This window comes from Schistocerca americana, chromosome 2 (assembly GCF_021461395.2).
Source record: "Schistocerca americana isolate TAMUIC-IGC-003095 chromosome 2, iqSchAmer2.1, whole genome shotgun sequence".
Lineage (NCBI taxonomy): Eukaryota > Metazoa > Arthropoda > Insecta > Orthoptera > Acrididae > Schistocerca > Schistocerca americana.
Window position 1 is genome coordinate 751,661,789 of NC_060120.1, and position 19,741 is coordinate 751,681,529.

General features: G+C 42.9%; 1 protein-coding gene across 1 annotated transcript in view; it reads left to right on the top strand.

Annotated features, from left to right (window-relative positions):
• Positions 1 to 19,741, top strand: part of LOC124594400 (transmembrane protein 164) — a 167,349-nt gene that overhangs the window by 1,703 nt on the left and 145,905 nt on the right. Inside the window, exon 2 of the mRNA XM_047132769.1 lies at positions 4,701 to 5,066. Coding sequence (XP_046988725.1) covers positions 4,701 to 5,066 — 366 coding nt within the window. The remainder of the gene's footprint in view (positions 1 to 4,700; positions 5,067 to 19,741) is intronic.

The window sequence follows — 19,741 nt, forward strand, 5'->3', positions numbered from 1 at the left end:
ACCCAGTACCTAATATACAGGACTTCACATGTACTTTGGCTGGCGCGAAAATTTTTAGCGTCCTCGATTGCAAGAAAGCATAAAACCAAATACCGGTGGCTCCAAGAGATGTTCAGAAGACAGCAGTGATTACACACCATTTGGATTATTCGAGTTTTTATTTATGCCTTTTGGCCTTAAGAACGCAGCACAGACTTGGCAGCGTTTTATCGACGAAATGATAAAGGGATTAAATTTTGCTTTGCTTATCTTGATGACAACTTGGTTTTCTCTCCGGATAGTCAAACATATGAAGAGCATCTGTGTCAACTTCGCAAGCGTCTATCTGATTACGGAGTCGTTTTAAACGAAAATAAATGCGTAAGGCACAAGAACCAAGTCACTTTCCTCGGCCATACTGTGTCATCGCGGCGATACAGGCCCTTCCGAAACCGTCAAACTACCAAGAGCTACGACGATATATGGGAGTAATAAATTTTTATAGACGTCATCTGCCAGCAACGGCTACTGTGCAAGCACCACTCACTGATGCACTCAAGGGACGCACGCCAAAGGTCGACGAATAATTAAGCGGACACAAGAAATGGACAACGCATTTAATGATCTTCAAGCAAGCCTCAGCAAAGCAGTGTTGCTCGCTCACCCACACACAGCTAACTATTCTTGTAGACGCGAGCCAGTCAGCAATAGGGGCGGCGCTGCACCAGCGTGTATAAGAACAATGGCAACCACTACGGTTTTTCTCTAAAAAGTTACAGACTGCACAACAGAAGTGGAGCGCGTATGACAGAGAATTGTTCGCGATCTACAAAGCAATTCGATACTTCCACTCACAAATAGAGGCTAGACCAGTGACTGTGTTTACAGACTACAAACCCATGATATCGGCTTTTAAAAACACCAGTGATAAGTGCTCACCAAGAGAGTTCCGTTATATTGAGTTCATAAGTCAGTTCACGACAGATATACGCCATTTAAGAGGCACAGAAAATTTAGTGGCTGACTATTTTTCAAGTATTTGCGGGATTTCAGAAATTATAGACTATGATAAACTTGCAGTGGAACAGACCCAGGATGCAGAGGTACGACATCTGTTAAACGACCCGTCTACAGGTCTGAAGTTCGAGCAAATTCTGTTGCCTAACTCCAAGCTGAAGCTGTGGTGCGACTTTTCTCAAGGCAGACCAAGACCATTCATTTCAGAAATATTGCGCAAGATGGCATTCGACAGTGTCCACACACTATCGCACCCAGGAGCCAACGCTACAATCAAGCTGCTGACAAACTGCTATGTGTGGCCTTCTATGAAAAGAGACGTGCTCCTTTCTGTATGTTCCTACATTCCTTGTCAACAAAGTAAAGTAGGACGACATGTGCGTGCTGATATTGGAGATTTTCTAGGTACCTCTGCTAGATTCGCACACGTTCACGTGGACCTGGTTGGACTTATTCCACAGTCAGAGGGTTACAGTTATTTGTTTACGGCCACAAATAGGTGCACAAGATGGGCAGAAGCAACTCCAATAGTCGATATTTCACCCGAAACTACTGCGAAGACGTTTCTGTGTACGTGGGTTGCCCGTTTTGGATGCTCCCTTCATGTCACAACTGAACAGGGACGTCAGTTCGAATCTACGTTGTTCCTCGAGCTATCCAAAATGCGCGGTTTCCAACGCCACGACACGACTAACTATCACCCTGCCAGTAATGGTATGGTCGAACGATGGCACAGAACACTCAAAGCAGCATTGATGTGTCATCAAGAGAGATGGACGGAAGCATTACCATTAGTGTTGTTAGGCCTGCAGACAGCTCACAAACCCGATATTGGTGCATCAGTTGCCGAGATGGTTTACAGCGAGCCGCTACGGATTCCTACAGATTATTTAGTACCAACCTCACTACCTGGATCATAGGGCCTCACACACTGGGTGCAGCAGCTAAAACGTCACTGCACAAATATACATTGGCCGCCACCTTCTCGCCATGGCAACCGTAAGGTGTTTGTACACAAAGACTTATATGATTGCCCTCACGTTATGTTGCGAACAGACTCAGTCAAATCGCCTTTACAACCACCATATACGGGTCATTTCAGGTGCTGAGTAGAAATAAGCATACCGTGGACATAATGTACAATGGTGTTCCGACAAAGGTATCGATTGAACGTGTCAAGCCAGCATGGGTTTTATCCTCTCCGACCTCTGACACCATGCCTGTGCAACAACACATGATGGACGCAGAGCATACTGAAACACCGCCCAGTACATCGTCCGAGACAGGTGAATTACCACCACAAACAACAATCTCACCGAGACACCCGACGCACACCAGAGCTGGACGTCGAATAAAATTTAAGTATCAAGATATCCCTGGGGCTCCGCACTTTAAGGGGGGGGGGGCTGGGTGGCAGTGATATTTTTCATGTCTGGTGCAAAGTGATATCAAAAGTGTGCGAGAGTTTTTTTCTGGTCAAGTGTAGTTTTTTTATCTTTGCCGTAAGACTATAGAGTCTTCTAGTTTTTGTTACTTCTCTGTTGTTTTTTCAGTTTCTTCTCATTGTGAGTTTTTGCGAATAAATATTTTTTCGTTAACATATTATACCGGATGGCTAAGCAATTATTTGTTGTAGGCAAGTCGCCTACAAATGCTACCCTTCACCGTGCGTCTATGGATATTCTGCTGGCGATTCCCACAGCATAATTATTCTTAACCATATTATTCTTTCAATCATCTTATTAGTTTTATAATTATATTAGTGGTGTTCAGCGTGTGTCAGGTGTTGTTTTCTAAATCACAGTATGTATAAACTTGTATGTAGTGTATCTAACCTGACTTATACTATATCGTTTGTACAAACTGTTTATCTACCACGAGTTACAGGATGAATAAAGAAATAAAGAAATATTGGTAACCCCTTCCATTATTCTTACTGCTCGTTTTTAATTTTAAAATATTATTTTACAAAACTTGCATTTCCTCAGAACATCACAGCATACAATACAGGCTATGCATACGCGCATAGGAAGCACATAGTAGGCTACAGTTTCCAGAATCATCGCTCTCTCAGCAATCTCAATAAATATCTGTATATACTCAACCTTTAAGATTGCTGAGAGAGCGATGATTCTGGAAACTGTAGCCAACTATGTGCTTCCTATATAAATATCTGTATATACTCAACCTTTCAGCACTGAAAGACCTGAGCCGAAACAAGGCCCCGGAAATAGATAACATTCCATTAGAACCACTGACAGCCTTGGGAGAGCCAGTCCTGACAAAACTCTACCATCTGGTGAGCAAGATATATGAGACAGACGAAATACCCTCAGACTTCAAGAAGAATATAATAATTCCAATCCCAAAGAAAGCAAGTGTTGACAGATTTGAAAATTACTGAACTAAGAGTTTAATAAGTTACGGCTGCAAAATACTAACGCGAATTCTTTACAGACGAATGGAAAAACTAGTAGAAGCCAATCTCGGGTAAGATCAGTTTGGGTTCCGTAGAAATATTGGAACACGTGAGGCAATACTGACCCTACGACTTATCTTGGAAGCTAGATTAAGGAAAGGCAAACCTACGTTTCTAGCATTTGTAGACTTAGAGAAAGCTTTTGACAATGTTGACTGGAATACTCTCTTTCAGATTCTGATGGTGGCAGGGGTAAAATACAGGGAAGGAAAGGCTATTTACAATTTGTACAGAAACCAAATGGCAGTTATAAGAGTTGAGGTGCATGAAAGGGAAGCAGTGGTTAGGAAGGGAGTGAGACAGGGTTGTAGCCTCTCCTCGATGTTATTCAATCTGTATATTGAGCAAGCAGTGAAGAAAAGAAAAGAAAAATTCGGAGGAGGTATTAAAATCCATGGAGAAGAAATAAAAACCTTGAGGTTCGCCGATGACATTGTAATTCTGTCAGAGACAGCAAAGGACTTGGAAGAGCAGTTGAACGGAATGGATAGCGTCTTGAAAGGAGGATATACGATGGAACATCAACAAAAGCAAAACGAGGATAATGGAATGTAGTCGAATTAAGTCGGGAGATGCTGAGGGTATTAGATTAGGAAATGAGACACTTAAAGTAGTAAGTCTGTGGCACAATTTGAGTGGAAGAAGGGATCAGTTGGTAGGACATATTCTGAGGCATCAAGGGATCACCAATTTAGTATTGGACGGCAGCGTGGAGGGTAAAAATCGTAGAGACCAAGAGAAGAATACACTAAGCAGATTCAGAAGGATGTAGGCTGCAGTAGGTACTGGGAGATGAAGAAGCTTGCACAGGATAGAGTACCATGGAGAGCTGCATCAAACCAGTCTCAGGACTGAAGACCACAACAACAACATTCAACCTTTTGTTCAATAGTTCAACACGTTTTTCCCATTTTAAATGATTATCTAACCAAATCCATTGCATGTCCTGTTCAATGGCATAGCTCCCTAATTGCAGGGTTATTGTTTCAGAACTTTAGTTTCATTGTATGTAAACCATATTCTGCAGTCGGAGATGCAAATGCTAATACAGATATCGTTAGCTATAAAAGGGCTCCGATGCAGCTTTTAATAAAAATGCTAACATCAATACAAATTGTATTATTTTGCTGAACATCAGAAGATTCGAAGTCGATGGCGAGCAATTTTTCCTCCGGTTGTTCATATCTGTGGCTCAAAGACGTCACGGGTATGTTGATAGTAGTAGCAGAAAGTTGTGTTGTCAGATAGCCGGTGTCTGTTGGCAGACGGAGAAATGTTTGAGTGGGTGGCAGACGGTGTTGACATTTCTGTGTTGAGCTACGGCGGGCCAGAATGCATCGCCTTCTTGTCACCACAAATGAAATTATTGGATACATTGTTGGCTTTTGGAATAGCTTGTTTCTTGATTAATAAGGGTTACAGAAATATTAGTTTACCTGATAAATTAGTCTACGAAAGAAATGATCGTGGAGGGAAACGTCTATTGCTCATTATGGTTTGCCTTATATGGGGTATAGAAATAGGATTTAAATTTGCCACGCGCACGATGATCTACTTGCTGAATCCGTGCCACGTTACTACAGCCGCTCAGGTAATATACAAGTAGAGAACTTAGACATATAGTGAGATAGAAATCGTTAACAATATCATTTTAATGTTGTTAATTACTCCATATGATTGAATATTACAATCGTTGGAATAATTGGAAAAATAAACAATTGTCCTTCTGTTATGCCAGTCATCCCAATAGAACAAGTTACAGACCTGTTGTTTTTATACTTGAGAAAATGCATGCAGAAATAGCTGTTGACAGACCAAGGGAAATGTCGGCTAAAGTTCCCCACATGAGTGTAATAGGAAGGAAAGATTGTTGTTATGTAGTGAGTGTGGGTGCAAATGAATCGTCACTTCTCTCATGATGTGCGTGGAATTGAAGGAAATCTGTGTGATCGAACTTGTTAACGCCGCCTCAGCTCATAGCGACCCTTTTCCATGTTCTTCGTCCTGTAACAGACAGATTGCAGAACTTTGTTGCGTTACTGTGTTGGCAAGAAAGTTGTGTTTTTATGATGACAGTGTGCACTACAACGCAGTGTTGCTGTATTTTTCTTCGTATCATTGTTTTGGCTGCTGCTGTCTGCTTGCTGTAATTTCATTTTTCATTCTGGCTTGCTACTGACTAATCTTCTTGTCACTGAATTATGTATTCAGGGGATATGCTGTTGCTCTTCCACATCATCATGACCCTTTTTGATGAAGTATTTCTGGGATACCCGAGTATGGCATCCTTTAACAGGCCTATACTGTTAACAAATATAGTCTTACTTCAAATATTCCACATATATTCTATTTAAAATATGGGTATCAACACATCTGGATTAATAACCACTCTTTCCTAAAAGGTTTGGCTTCTATACAGACTCTCTTTGTGGAGACTACATTCCGCCCGGCAACATCTTTGTTGAACTTTTTTAATTTTATTGGCCGTTTTCTTCTGATATACTAATTTCTGACCGCTGTTGTTTAACAGTGGGTTTCAGTGTGAAGACTGTACCAATACGTCACTGTGTATGTGCATATTTTTTTTTATATATGTATAAATATTATTCTTAAGTGAGCCAACAAAACATGTGGATGATTTTTTTTTCTGTTATTTGTTATTGGTTTACACTATTCCCACATGTCTAGTTTTTGTGGTTTTCCTTTTCAGAATTTGAGAAGAGCAGTTACTGAGCATATAAATCACAGTGAAAATTTGACCAGCCATGTCTTAAACTCACTGACAGTTTTCAGGTAATTACATCCTAATTTTAATGTCAGTTTTTCTTCTATTTCTGTTGCTGATTGTCAGAAGTGTGGAAATATACCACATTCAAGCATAATATCCTTTGTTTCGACAATATAATTTCTGGTATGCAGAAGGAATGCGTAATTTGATGTGCCCATTGATGATACCCATCGTAACTTGTTACTTGTAGATGCTTTAAAGTGGGCCCGCTTTGATCTTGTGCTTTCTTCTACTGAATGAACAACCTCTTTGATAGTAATGGATTTACTTCCACTTTTAGTATACAAGGATTCATAGACTTTTGGCTGATGGCAGTTATGAAGAGCACTCGCCCTACAGATGTACAACTCATGCAAAGCAAAGAATGTTGTAAGACTTTGACCTATTAGGCCTACATGTAAAATACTCAAAAGAAATGCTCACGGGTGCCAGAAATTGTCAAAAAGAGCTCAGAGTACAGCAGCTTTGCATGGCATTGTGTTTTTGGAAGTCTCCCAAAAGGTATATACATCTTGCCAAAAATACCAGCCATGTAACTAGAAGCATTTTTGAGCCTTGTTTTGCTACTATTGTAGTATTTAATTATGAGAAAGGTATTCCATAAACTTCGCAACCTGTAGGGTATATGGTTCCACTCTTCTATATCATGATGAATGGTTGTTGCCAAAATTTTGGGTACCTTTTTGGTGGAAAGCACGCAACACACTACTTTGGCCCAGATATGTTTGGTGGTATTTGTACCACGGTATTCAGTAGGCAAGAGTAATAAATGCTCCTTATTTTCTTTGAATCACAGTGAAGTGTATGAGAGCATTATCATGGTCATACAGGAAATGTTTATTTCGAAACTGTTGCTACATTGGATGAAAGGGGGGGGGGGCTTTTTGTATAATGTTTTCATAAACACCTGCGGGCCATCATACTGGCTGCTCCAGATTTTTTGCTGCCACATTTCAGTAAATATTATTTGCTATCTATCCACTATGTCCCGAGTCTTCCATCTGAATGCCAGATTGTGTGTAATACTCACTGTTTAGTTATATGCGACCATAGCTCAGCAGTGTGTTTGTCACACCTGAATATGCTAGTGCGTTGCGCCAATGAAATATTCACAGGTTTTGCAATGGTATCAGATGTTTTGCTCAATAACTATTTTTACATTATTTGTATTAAAGTATCCGTTGCTGTTTCAACCCATTTGGCAGTGCATCAGGAAAGCAGCATGAGATGTGCTGTCTTGCTTTGTTGTGTTGTATGTAATGTTCACAACAGGCAGTATTGCATCCCAGTATCCTTGTTCGACATTTGCGTACATCATGAGCCTATTGGCCAATGTACTAATGAAATGTTTCTTGAGGCTATTTTTCTGCAGATGGTAGCCATTTGCCATCCTGTGAACAATATTTCATTGTGAAATTGCTTCTGATGCTAGTTCTGACAAACAATTTTCCACAAGTGGAGATCATTACAAGTAGTGCTCCATACTACTTCAAAACTATGTCTTCTACAAGAAACCTTGTAATTTCGGGACCTTCAGCAGTCATTAAGACATTGATGACAGTGTACTGTGTGAGATAGTCATTGCTCATTACTATCCATTTATCCCCAGGAGGTTAATTCCAAAGCAATCACTACCAGGTGATTTGAGGGTAACTAAGGCATGTGCTTCCATTGTTAGCATTCACTGCAATGGGATATATAATGTCTGATAGACCGGTAGGGACTTGGAGAGTGATAGAGCTTTCTTATTTTATCAAGGATCTTCAGAAATACTAGATGGCATGATATCAGAGCATTGTGAAAATACCTCAGTGAGGCTGGTCATAAATGAGCTGGCATGATGAGCGACCATTTCAGTCCCGTTGTGTGTAATTCTTTCCAAATAATGTTGTGCCCATTAATCTTACTTTGCCTTTGGCAGCTTCTTCCTTCTCTAAGGCCTCTGTGATGTTCAGAAATGCTGGATCTTCCCATCATTCAGCTGTGGTGATGTCTGGGTTATAACTGTTGTTGTAATTTTCCCCCATTGGATTCTGTGAAAGGCGGTTTGCCTCTTGTGTTTGCATCTATTTTTGTATACTACGGTGGTGACATACTAAATGGTGGTCAGTTACTGCAGTGAATGGGCAGCCATATAAATAGGATTGGAACCTGCATGGCTGCTTTACTCTGCTAAAGGGTGATTCTTCTTGACTTGGAGAGCACTCCAGAGATGTAAGCAATCTTTCTGGGTTTGCTTTGGAAATGCATATCTCATAATCAATAGCACAATTACCCAAAATTCAGTAGCAAAAGTGTATAGTTCCATCTAAGCATTCTTGTCAAAAAGTACCAGGACTGATGAAGATGTCTGGGCCTCCATAACGATACAGAAAGATATGTCTAACTTCTCACCCCCAAGAAAATTTGGCATTTCCCTGCAGCAATCCCTGTAACGGACATGCGTTGCATCTGAAATCTTTTATGAACTGCCTGTAGTAAGAGTGTTTCCCAAGGAAGCCTCTTGCATCATTACTCTGCTGAGAAGATGAAAATCAGTTATGGCTCTATTTTTTTCTAGATCCGGGTGGAATCAGTTTCTGTTAGCTAGATACCTCAAGATTTTAATTTCTTGGGGGGCAAGGAGGCACTTTCTCAGCTTCAGGTGTAGACGTGCATCATGTATATGTTTCAACACAGTTGTGCAGTGGCACAAACATTCTTCAGATTTCACCCAAAATCCATTTCATATGTCAAAGCTGGTTGTTTACCAGGCATTCAAATGTGGTTTGAGCATTGTAAAGATCAAACAGCGTAACAGAACTTTTGTCAGCCTCATAAATCTCGATCACTCAGTGGCCAAACTACATATGCATAGTGGGCAGTTACTTCACTCACATCAGACAACCCAAGAATTTGTGGCAAGGGGTATACACCTTTCTGCTGATTTTTGTTCAGCTACCAGTAGTTGGTGCAGAAACTCCATGTGCCACCTTTTGTCTTCATGAGGACCAGAGGAGAGCTCCAAGGACAGCCAAATAATGCTTTCTGCAGCATTTTCGCCACTCCATTCTGAATCATTTTTTGCTCTGCCAGAGACATACTCTATGAACTCTTACTTATTGAGAGGACAGGGGTGACCCCTGTATTGAAATGGTATCTTATTTTGGGTTATTTGGTCTGCCTTGTCTGAACTTGAATGTGTCTGAAAATTGACGCAGGTGGGCCAGTATTCGTTGATGTTCCTAGGTCAAGCAGGTGTCTATTGATGTCTGGATACTAGAGTCCTCCAGAGTGTAGTTTGTAACTGTGCATCAGTGTCACTAAGCTGACCTTCCTTAACTGGTTGGGTTGTCCTTAATCAGGTACCCTTAGGAATGAGTTGTGAATGTTCATGGCAATTGGTGACCTAAAGCTGTTCTTGTGTACCTGTGTTGGTTATACTCAACACTAGCATATAAGTTTCCTTTGTGAAAAAGAGTACATTTTTGCACTTCACTTTACCTTCACAGTTGCACTTAAAATAGGACCTGTTGATTAGAACTTGTCTTGTTGATGAAGGTTGAATAATTATGTTTTTGTTTGTAGACAGTCACTCAGAGCAGTCACTATTGTGTGAACTTGTTGCAGTAACCTTATCAATCTGGAGTGCCATCTTCTGTCCGCTAGGGAGCTTGCAACACTTTTGTGAATACTTGCATGGCAAGAATAGGGTCTCTAGCCATTGCAGTACTCTTACATTTCCTGTTCTGCAATTGTACTCTTAAGTTATTTCTTTTCCTGAGCTTGTCTGTAAGATGACATCTTTGTTGACAACTTGGCTTATCTAATAGACATTGCTAATAGTTGCTTACCTTTTTCTTAGATATTCTTTTCCTAATTCATTTTGACTAACTCGTATCTGGTTTCCACTTCTAGGTTTGACCTCCGTTCTTTCAAAATTTTTCAGTAGTATAGGCTTTGTGTGGTAGATAGTGCAAAGTGGCACATGTCTACCCACTGTGAACCGATATTGTAAGCACCTTTCGTGTGAGATGATCAAATTAGGCACCTGAAATCCAACTGTAACCCATCAGTTGATCAGTTGTAGAGCGGGGGGGTTAGTACCTACACAGTTGTAGTCCCTCTCCCCTTACATTGCAGGGAGAGCACTGTTGTTGCCAGGGCTGAAAATTTCCTTTATATGCCCGCAGAGTAGGTGCATGTCAAGTCTGGGGCTTAAAGACTCCAGGCACCAGTTACCATTTTAGTCAGCACTTGCTATGACTTCGTAGTGCCCATTGGGAGAGCACCTGCTTGGAGTGGCCAGCAACATGCCAGATGACCTGCTGATGGATGCAAGAACACAGCAGGTCTCATTGAAAAATTAAAAGAAAGATATGGCCCCAAGACTTTCCCTGACCATTCCATGGGAGGAAAGCAGATTCAAAAGAAACACTGTCCATAGTACATAGTATGAACCCAAAACCAAAATGAAGGTGCCCACTTTTGTGATTATAAACATGATGAGCATAGGGCCCCAAGCAATTGCAGTACTTCTTCCTTTCCTGTGCTGCAATCTTGCTCTTTGACTGTATCTTTTCTTAGACATGGTCTCTAAGACAAGTTCCCTGCTGGGAACTTAGCTTGCTCATAGGTCATAAATTTAGGCATATCCCCCTTCGGTTTTTTTTTTACACCACATATTTTGGCTAACTTATATTGGGTCCCTTGCATCTAGTTTTGATCTCCTCCATGATTTTTTTTTTAAAATAAAGTACAAGCTGTCTGGGGAAGGATGCCCAAAGCCCAACCAATCCATGTGGGCTGGGAAGCCATCAGTCGTGATGTCCACAAGGTCCCGTCATGGATGGACCATGCGCCGTGGGGCTGGGTTGCCGTGAAGTCTGGGCATCAGTCCCCGGCGGAACCTGTGATCAAGACCGCGCTGCGGCCAGTCCTGCTGGAAGTTCTTGCTGTAGTCAGTCAGTCATGGTGCTGACCTCCAGAGCTGAAGCTGACATCTGGCGGCGAACGGATGACTTCTCCGAGCTGGAACAGACTCCCGGAATCATCACCTACAAAGATTGAACATTCGGACACGGACCATGTCTGTCCTGAGATCCGAACTGCTTTTTAATGGCTTCTGTCTGTTGCTGTCTGTGCTCCACTATTTATATCCGGCAGGAGGACGTTTTTTACCCTCGGTGGTAGCTTTTTATTACTCCCGCGGTATATTGCAGCGTAACTTAGCGTGCTGGCCTCACTTCCCCTTACTCAGCACTCTCCAAGCTTCGCTCAGCACTCGGTCTGTGTGCGTCCTTGCATCGGCCTGCTGGTAGACTGCTGCTGTCAGCAAGGCTATCTGTGCCTGCCTACTTCACAACGCCTCGGTCGTCGGCGTGTCTCTGTTTTTCCATTCTCCACTGCGTGAAGCAGTGCTTACTACATGTGGCCGCAACAGTATGTTTTCACTGGTTTAATATGGATAGTGACTGTGATTCCTGTGTTAGGGGGCATCACTGGGGGGGCGGGGGGAGGCTGGACATAGGAATCCAAAGGATGTCCAACATGTCCCGCATGCCACCCCGATCGATCTATTGCTGTGCCTGCTGTGGTTATTGCCCACACTAAGGCTGACCTCTCACTCTCGTTCGAGTGGCACATTGTTCCAAAGTGTGGCTGGCAACAAAAGATCCGGGGAACTGATCAAAGGGCCTCCCCCATTCATCTGATGAACAAGTTTCAGGCACTATCTGTATTTGATAAAGATCAGGAGCGAAATGCTCTGCAACATCTGATCAGTCACAAAGGGTGGGATTATTGGTAATGGAGAACTCCAATGTTAGGCATATATGGGAATAAGGCTGCCAAGCAGGGGAAGTAGTCTGATGTGCACTCTGTGTGCATTTGGGGAGGAGTCATCCCAGTTGTGGAACGGGTGCTGCCAGATTCCATGAAGAGCACAGGGTGCAGCTAATGGCAGGTGGTGCCTCATGTTGTTACTAATGATATGTGTCACTCTGGATTGGAAGAGATTTTCTCTGGTTTCAGGCAGCTGTCACAAGTGGGAAAGATAGCCAGTCTAGCTTGTAAACTGAAGGCAGAGCTCACCTTCTTTAACACCGTCGGCAGGACTGGCTGTTGACCTTTGATGCAGGGCAGGGTAGAGGGTCTGAATCAGAGGCCAAGAGGGTTCTGCAACCATGTAGGCTGCGGATTCCTCGATTTGCGTCATTAGGGTAGTGGGTTTTCGGGTCCTGCTTAATAGGTCAGGGGACTGTTACACACAGGAAGTGACTACATGGGTAGTGGGGTCTGTGTAGAGTGAACTAGTTAGTTTTTCAGGTTAGACGTTCTTGAGAAATTACGGAAGTGCATCAATCTAAAAGTGTGCAGAGCATACACAGGATGAGGTTAGACTGAGCAACACTTGGTGCCATAATTGCCAATTGTCATAGCTGTGTTGGGAAAGTGCCAGATCTCCAAACGCTAATAGAAAGTACTGAAGCTCAAATCACTATAAGTAATGAAAGCTGGCTAAAGCTGGAGATAAGTTCAGCTGGAGTTTTTATTTAGAATGTAACGGTGTTTAGAAAGGGTAGATTAAATACATTTGGTGGTGAATTGTTTATTGCTATTAGTAGTAGTTCATTTTGTAGTGAAATGGAAATAGGTAATTCCTGTAGGTTAGTGTAGCTAGGGGCTACACTTGACAACCAGAATAAATTAATAATTGGTGTCTTTTACTCCCTCCTCCCCCCTCCCCAGCAGCTCCCATGATACAGTTGTTGGGCAGTTCAAAGTAAACTTGAGTCCAACTTCAAATAGGTACTCCACGCATACAATAGTAGTTGGTGGTGACTTCAATCTGCCTTTGATACATTGGTGAAAATATGTGTTTAAAGATGGTGGTAGGCATTAAACATCATCTGAAATCATACTAAATGATTTCTCTGAAAATTGTTTTGAACCGTTATTTTAGGATCCCACAAAAAGTGTCAGTGAATGTGAAAACTTACTTGACTGCTTGGCAGCAAATAACATTGAGCAAATAGGGATCATCATGAGAGATACAAGGATTACTGACCACAATGCTGTTGTAGTAAGAGTGAACACTGTAGCATCCAAATCCACAAAAATAAATGCAAAATATGTAAATTAAAAAAAAAATCAGATAAAAATTTGCTTGGTGCCTTCTAAAAAGACAGCCTTCGATCCTTCCAACTGACTTTGTAAGCATAGACCAGTTGTGGCTTACATTCAACAATAGTTTGGGCAGCAGTTGAGAGAAATACATAAAATAAATTATTAAGAGATAGTACTGATCCCCCTGATACACAAAACAGGTCAGAACATGTAACACCTCCGATTTATTTATCTCGACCCGATCCGGATCTGATAGCAGCCCAAACAAATATTAATTAATGTGACCGTGTACCTAATGGGGCTGGCAATCGGATTTGACTGCTGCGGAGTTGTTACATTCCATTTTGTCCTTCTCAAATGCTGTAATAATGAAATGTCCGGTGACAACAAGAAACGCCAACACAGCTTCACTAATCAAGGACCTATATTCGTCTCAAAAACACAAAAGGAAGGAGACAGCCACTGCCTTCGTCATACATATTTAATAACGGCTAATCTCAGCACAGGCTTCTTCGTTATTCATAATCGTCACACGCAAATTCAATCACTGCAATCCAAAAGATGCCGGCGCGGTAGACGCGAAACCAAAAAAATATTGGCACAAAAATATCACTGGTCACTCTCGTAATTATACTTCTTCACTTTCCCCGTATTATTCTAACACAAAAGGGGCTAAACCGCGGCGATGGCCACTCCCTTTGTCGGTAAAGCCTTGCATTACAGCAACAGGCCTCCGCACGGCTCGACCTGTAACCTGGGAACTGGCTCAACTCACACTTGCTCTCGCAACACGACACACTATCGATTGTTTGCCCTATCAACCTGTGCCGAGTGCAAACTTATGGTAAGGGCCTACTGACCCCTTACAAACACTGTTGCAGAAGCAGTCAAAAAAGCATGTCAAATTTATAAGAATGTAATATATTTAAAAACAAAGATGATGTGACTTACCATACGAAAGCGCTGGCAGGTCGATAGATACACAAACAAACACATACATACACACAAAATTCAAGCTTTCGCAACCAATGGTTGCTTCGTCAGGAAAGAGGGAAGGAGAGGGAAAGATGAAAGGATGTGGGTTTTAAAGGAGAGGGTAAGGAGTCATTCCAATCCCAGGAGCGGAAAGACTTACCTTAGGGCTTTCACATCCCGCAACTACCCTCCCGACCTGGTACCGAAGCAAATAACCAGAGCCACTTCCTCATCCCCTCAAACCCAGAACCTCCCACAGAAGAACCACAAAAGTGCCCCACTTGTGACAGGATACTTTCCGGGACTGGATCAGACTCTGAATGTGGCTCTCCAGCAGGGATACGACTTCCTCAAATCCTGCCCTGAAATGAGATCCATTCTTCATGAAATCCTCCCCACTCCACCAAGAGTGTCTTTCCACCGTCCACCTAACCTTCGTAACCTCTTAGTTCATCCCTATGAAATCCCCAAACCACCTTCCTTACCCTCTGGCTCCTACCCTTGTAACCGCCCCCCGGTGTAAAACCTGTCCAATGCACCCTCCCACCACCACCTACTCCAGTCCTGTAACCCGGAAGGCATACACGATCAAAGGCAGAGCCACGTGTGAAAGCACCCACATGATTTACCAACTGACCTGCCTACACTGTGAAGCTTTGTATGTGGGAATGACCAGCAACAAACTGTCCATTCGCATGAATGGACACAGGCAGAAAGTGTTTGTTGGTAATGAGGATCACCCTGTGGCTAAACATGCCTTGGTGCACGGCCAGCACATCTTGGCACAGTGTTACACCGTCCGGGTTATCTGGATACTTCCCACGAACACCAACCTGTCAGAACTCCGGAGATGGGAACTTGCCCTTCAGTATATCCTCTCTTCTCGTTATCCGCCAGGCCTCAACCTCCGCTAATTTCAAGTTGCCGCGGCTCATACCTCACCTGTCTTTCAACAACATCTTTGCCTCTGTACTTCCGCCTCGACTGACATCTCTGCCCAAACTCTTTGTCTTTACAAATGTCTGCTTGTGTCTGTGTACGTGCGGTTGGATATGTGTGTGTGTGTGTGTGTGTGTGTGTGTGTGTGTGTGTGTGTGTGTGTGTGCGCGCGCGAGTGTATACCTGTCCTTTTTTTTCCCCCTAAGGTCAGTCTTTCCGCTCCCGGGATTGGAATGACTCCTTACCCTCTCCCTTAAAACCCACATCCTTTCGTCTTTCCCTCTCCTTCCCTCTTTCCTGACTAAGCAACCATTGATTGCGAAAGCTTGAATTTTGTGTGTATGTATGTGTTTGTTTGTGTACCTATCGACCTGCCAGCGCTTTCGTATGGTAAGTCACATCATCTTTGTTTTTAAATATATTTTTCCCGCGTGGAATGTTTCCCTCTATTATATTCTTATAAGAATGTAAAATCTCCCAGACTGGCGATGTTTTACTCAAGCTTGAAATTTAGCAGAGACTTAATGTAAGGTGCCTTTAGTAGTTTCTACAATGAAACTCTGTCTTAAAATCTGTCAGAAAATTGGATGATATTCTGGTTGTGATCACTGGCAAGACAAAATCAATATTTTCATTACGCAATAGCAAGTGTAATGCTACCGATTACAGTACAACTATAGTGGAGTTACTAAACATGGTTTCCACCTGCAGGTCTGGGGGTTAGAATAGGCTCAAGATATTCCCACCTGTCATAAGAGGCAACTAAAAGGAGTCTCACATGTTTTGGCCTTTAGGTGATGGTCCCCTGTAGCGTTTGACCTCCATTTTTCATAATTTTCCCGAAGAGTGAGCTGCATAGGGAAGGGTGCTTTACATGATGCATCGTGTCCATCATGCATCAAGATCTTTAGGCCTACTTTTTCATCATTGCATTGCAGTCCTGCCCATTCTCCATCTCTTGGGCGAGGACACCTTCCTGGATGCATTTTCCACCATGTGCTATGCAGTGTCACTTTTTGTGCCGACAATGACCATGGACTTCTTTGCACCTCATATCCAACATTGTAGTCAGTCCATTGTGATGGGGCCGCCATGTACCCTGATGGTTGTAGCCTCCTGACAACACAGTGATCGCTCTGCTGATTCACGCGCCGTTAACTCCCCATGTATGCGAAGGAGTAGATGCCTGTCACCTTGGGGCATCTGAACACCCGGCAATGACCATCCTGCCAGGTGGCCTTTACTGTGGCTGGGTGGCGCCTGTGGGGAGGGCCCCTGGTCGAAGTGGGTGGTATCAGGGCGGATGACATGCCAAGAAGCGTAGTACATCATCTCTTGCTGGTGGTCCGCCGCCAGCAGTCTTTAAGTGGCCAAAATCTTTAATGCTAAGAAATATGACCCCAAGTCATTCCCCTCCCTGGCCACACTGTGGGAGTAACACCAGGCTAAGAATGGCAGTGAAGCTTATTCATCCTGGTACCTCATGTGTACGAGAGTTGATGGGGAATCTTTCATGTCCAAGAAGCCTCAGTGTTTTGTGGAGCATTTGGATGACAAGTTTGGGGAGGTGGAGGGCAGGGTGCGATTTGTGCTTTTACCAGTGGGGGGGATGTCTTAGGGGGTTATTGGAATTATATATGTTACTAGCTGGGACCGTGGCGTTACACATGGTTAAACAGCTATTTATAAATAGATGTTAATGCCGAAATTCACTATTCACACGTATGCACTATCAGAAAAGCCATCCCTTGTTATATCTTTAAAAGTACATTATAGGTAAAGCTTAATTACAGAATCATCTACATACAGGTATACGAGGGGAATACAAAAAGTAGAGGCACATTTGTGAAAAGCTGTACTTATTCTGATGATAGAAAACTGAAACATATTAATAGTATTAATATTAAGTGTTCGGCTCCACAAATTTAAATTATATGTAAAGTTTTACTCCGGAGCGTGGGAAATAAACATCCCAGGTTGGGACGGTTAAACTAAAACCAGAGGAGGGGATGGTCTGATGCAGAGGGGGGGAAATCCCCCCCATCCCCCCCCTGCAAATCGCACACTGGTGGAGGGCTAGAACAAAATGTGCTCTGGGTCAGTTTTGATAAAAACTGTATCCTCTGCCCAGTCACGGGCATTACTCGCTTGTGGCAAGTTGGGGTATGTTCCTATTACCATCACGACTCATAAGAGCTTAAATATGGTCCAGGGTATTATATTCCACTGGGACCTTCTTAACATTTCGCATGACCCTAAGGACTCAGTTGCTCCTGCCGCTCTCTGCTGTCACTTCCTCTCGATTCTTGACGTGTTCCAGGCTATGAAGTGGTTTACACCAATGGCTCGATGGCTGATAGTCATGTTGGCTTTGCCTACGTCCGCAGAGGCCATTTTGAACAGCATTCCTTGCCCGACGGCGGCCGTGTATCCACTGCAAGCTGTGGCCATCTCTCATGCACTTCAGTATATCCGTTCATGCTCTGGGGAATCGTTTCTTCTGTGTACTGACTCCTTGAGCAGCCTACAAGCTATCGACCAGTGCTACCCTCGCCATCAACCAGTGCTACCCTCGCCATCCAGACCGATGACCACGCTGTCTGGTCTCCTTCCCCAAAACCAGCCAACCAACCTCGCCATCCTTTGGTAGCGTCCGTCCAGGAGTCCATCTATGCCCTGGACCAGTCCCGTCATTAAGTGGTGTTTGTGTGGACTCCAGGACACGTCAGCATCCCAGGCAATGAACTTACTGACAGGTTGGCCAAACAGGCTACACGGAAACCACTTCTGGAGATGGACATCTCTGAACCTGATCTGCATTCTGACTTACACCGTAGGGTCTTTGGCTTTGCCAGACAGAATGTCATAACAGTACACACAACAAACTGCATGTCATTAAGGAGACTATGAAAGTGTAGAAGTCTTCTGTGCGGGCCTCTCGCAAGGAATCAGTTGTCCTCTGTTGGCTCTGCATTGTCCACACTTGGGTGACCCACGGTTACCTCCTGCGCCGTGAAGACGCTGGTTGACAGTGGCCCATATTCTGGTGCACTGTCCCACTTTGACTGCCCAGTGAAGAAACCTTGGGTTACCGGACTTGTTGCCGCTAATTTTATCTGATAACGCCTCATTGGCTGATTTAGTTTAAAGTTTTATTTGTGAGGGTAGGTTTTATCATTTGATCTAAGTTTTAGTGCATGTTCTTTGTCTCTCTGTGTCCTCCACCCTAGAAGCTCTAGGGTGGAGGTTTTAATGTGTTGCAGAGTGGCTGGCTTCTCCTTTTTTATTCTCTAGCCAGACATAGTGATCTGCTTTGTTGTTTTAATCTCTTCATCCCATTTCTTGTGGTTCTGTGGTCTTCTTGTCCCCTTTTGTCCATTTACATGTTTGTTGCCCTTCATAGTTCTTGTGTTTTTTCCTTTCATTCTGTTTTGAGTTGTCAGTCTCATTCATTTTATTCCCACATTTGCGGCTTGTTTTAATCAGAATAAGGGACTGATGACCTTGTAGTTTTGTCCCTCTCCCCCCCTCTTCTAATCCAACCAACCAACCAACTAAACATGGTTTTCCAATATTCTTTCTCCAAAGAAGACAAAGTAAATGTTTGGGAATTCGGATCGATAACAACTGCCAACACGAATAACTTAGAAGCAGATATCCTCAGTGTAAAGAAGCAGTTTAATCAGTTAATAAAGGTAAGTTATCTGGTCCAGATTCTATAGCAGTTAAGTTCCTTTCCGAGTATGCTGGTACAATAGCTCCTTACTTAGCAATCTTATACAACTGCTCACTCGCCAAACATCTGTACCTAAAGACTGGGAAGTTACGCAGCTTACACCAGTACATAAGAAAGGAACTAGAGTAATCCACAAAATTACAGAGCCATATCACAAATTTCGTTTTGCACTAGAATTTTAGGACAAATACTGTGTTTGAATGCTATCAATTACCTTGAACAAAACAATTTATTGACAAGTAATCAGCACAGATTCAAAAAAATGTTCCTGTGAAACACAACTAACTCTTTAAACAGAGGAAATACAGAATGGAATAACACGTATAATGTGGAACAGATCTACTAGAGGCTACCTACATGATGCTTGTCTGCTCTCTTCCGGAATATTGCTGCAATGCGTGGGATCTGCGCCGGATAGAATTGACAGAGAACATTGAAAAAGCTCAGAAATGTGCAGCTTGTTTTGTGTTACCGTGAAATAGGCAAGAGAGTTTCATGGATGATACGCAATTTGGGGTGGCAATCCTTAAAGCAAAGGGTTTTTCATTATGGCAGGATTTTTTCATGGTGTTTCAATCACCAACTTTATTCTCCAAATGTGAAAATATTTTGTTGGCGCCCTTGTGTATAGGGAGAGATGATCATTATAATAAATTGAAGCAGAGCACAAATGGAAAGATTAAGCTTTTGTTTTTCCCACATGCTGTTCACGAGTGGGAAT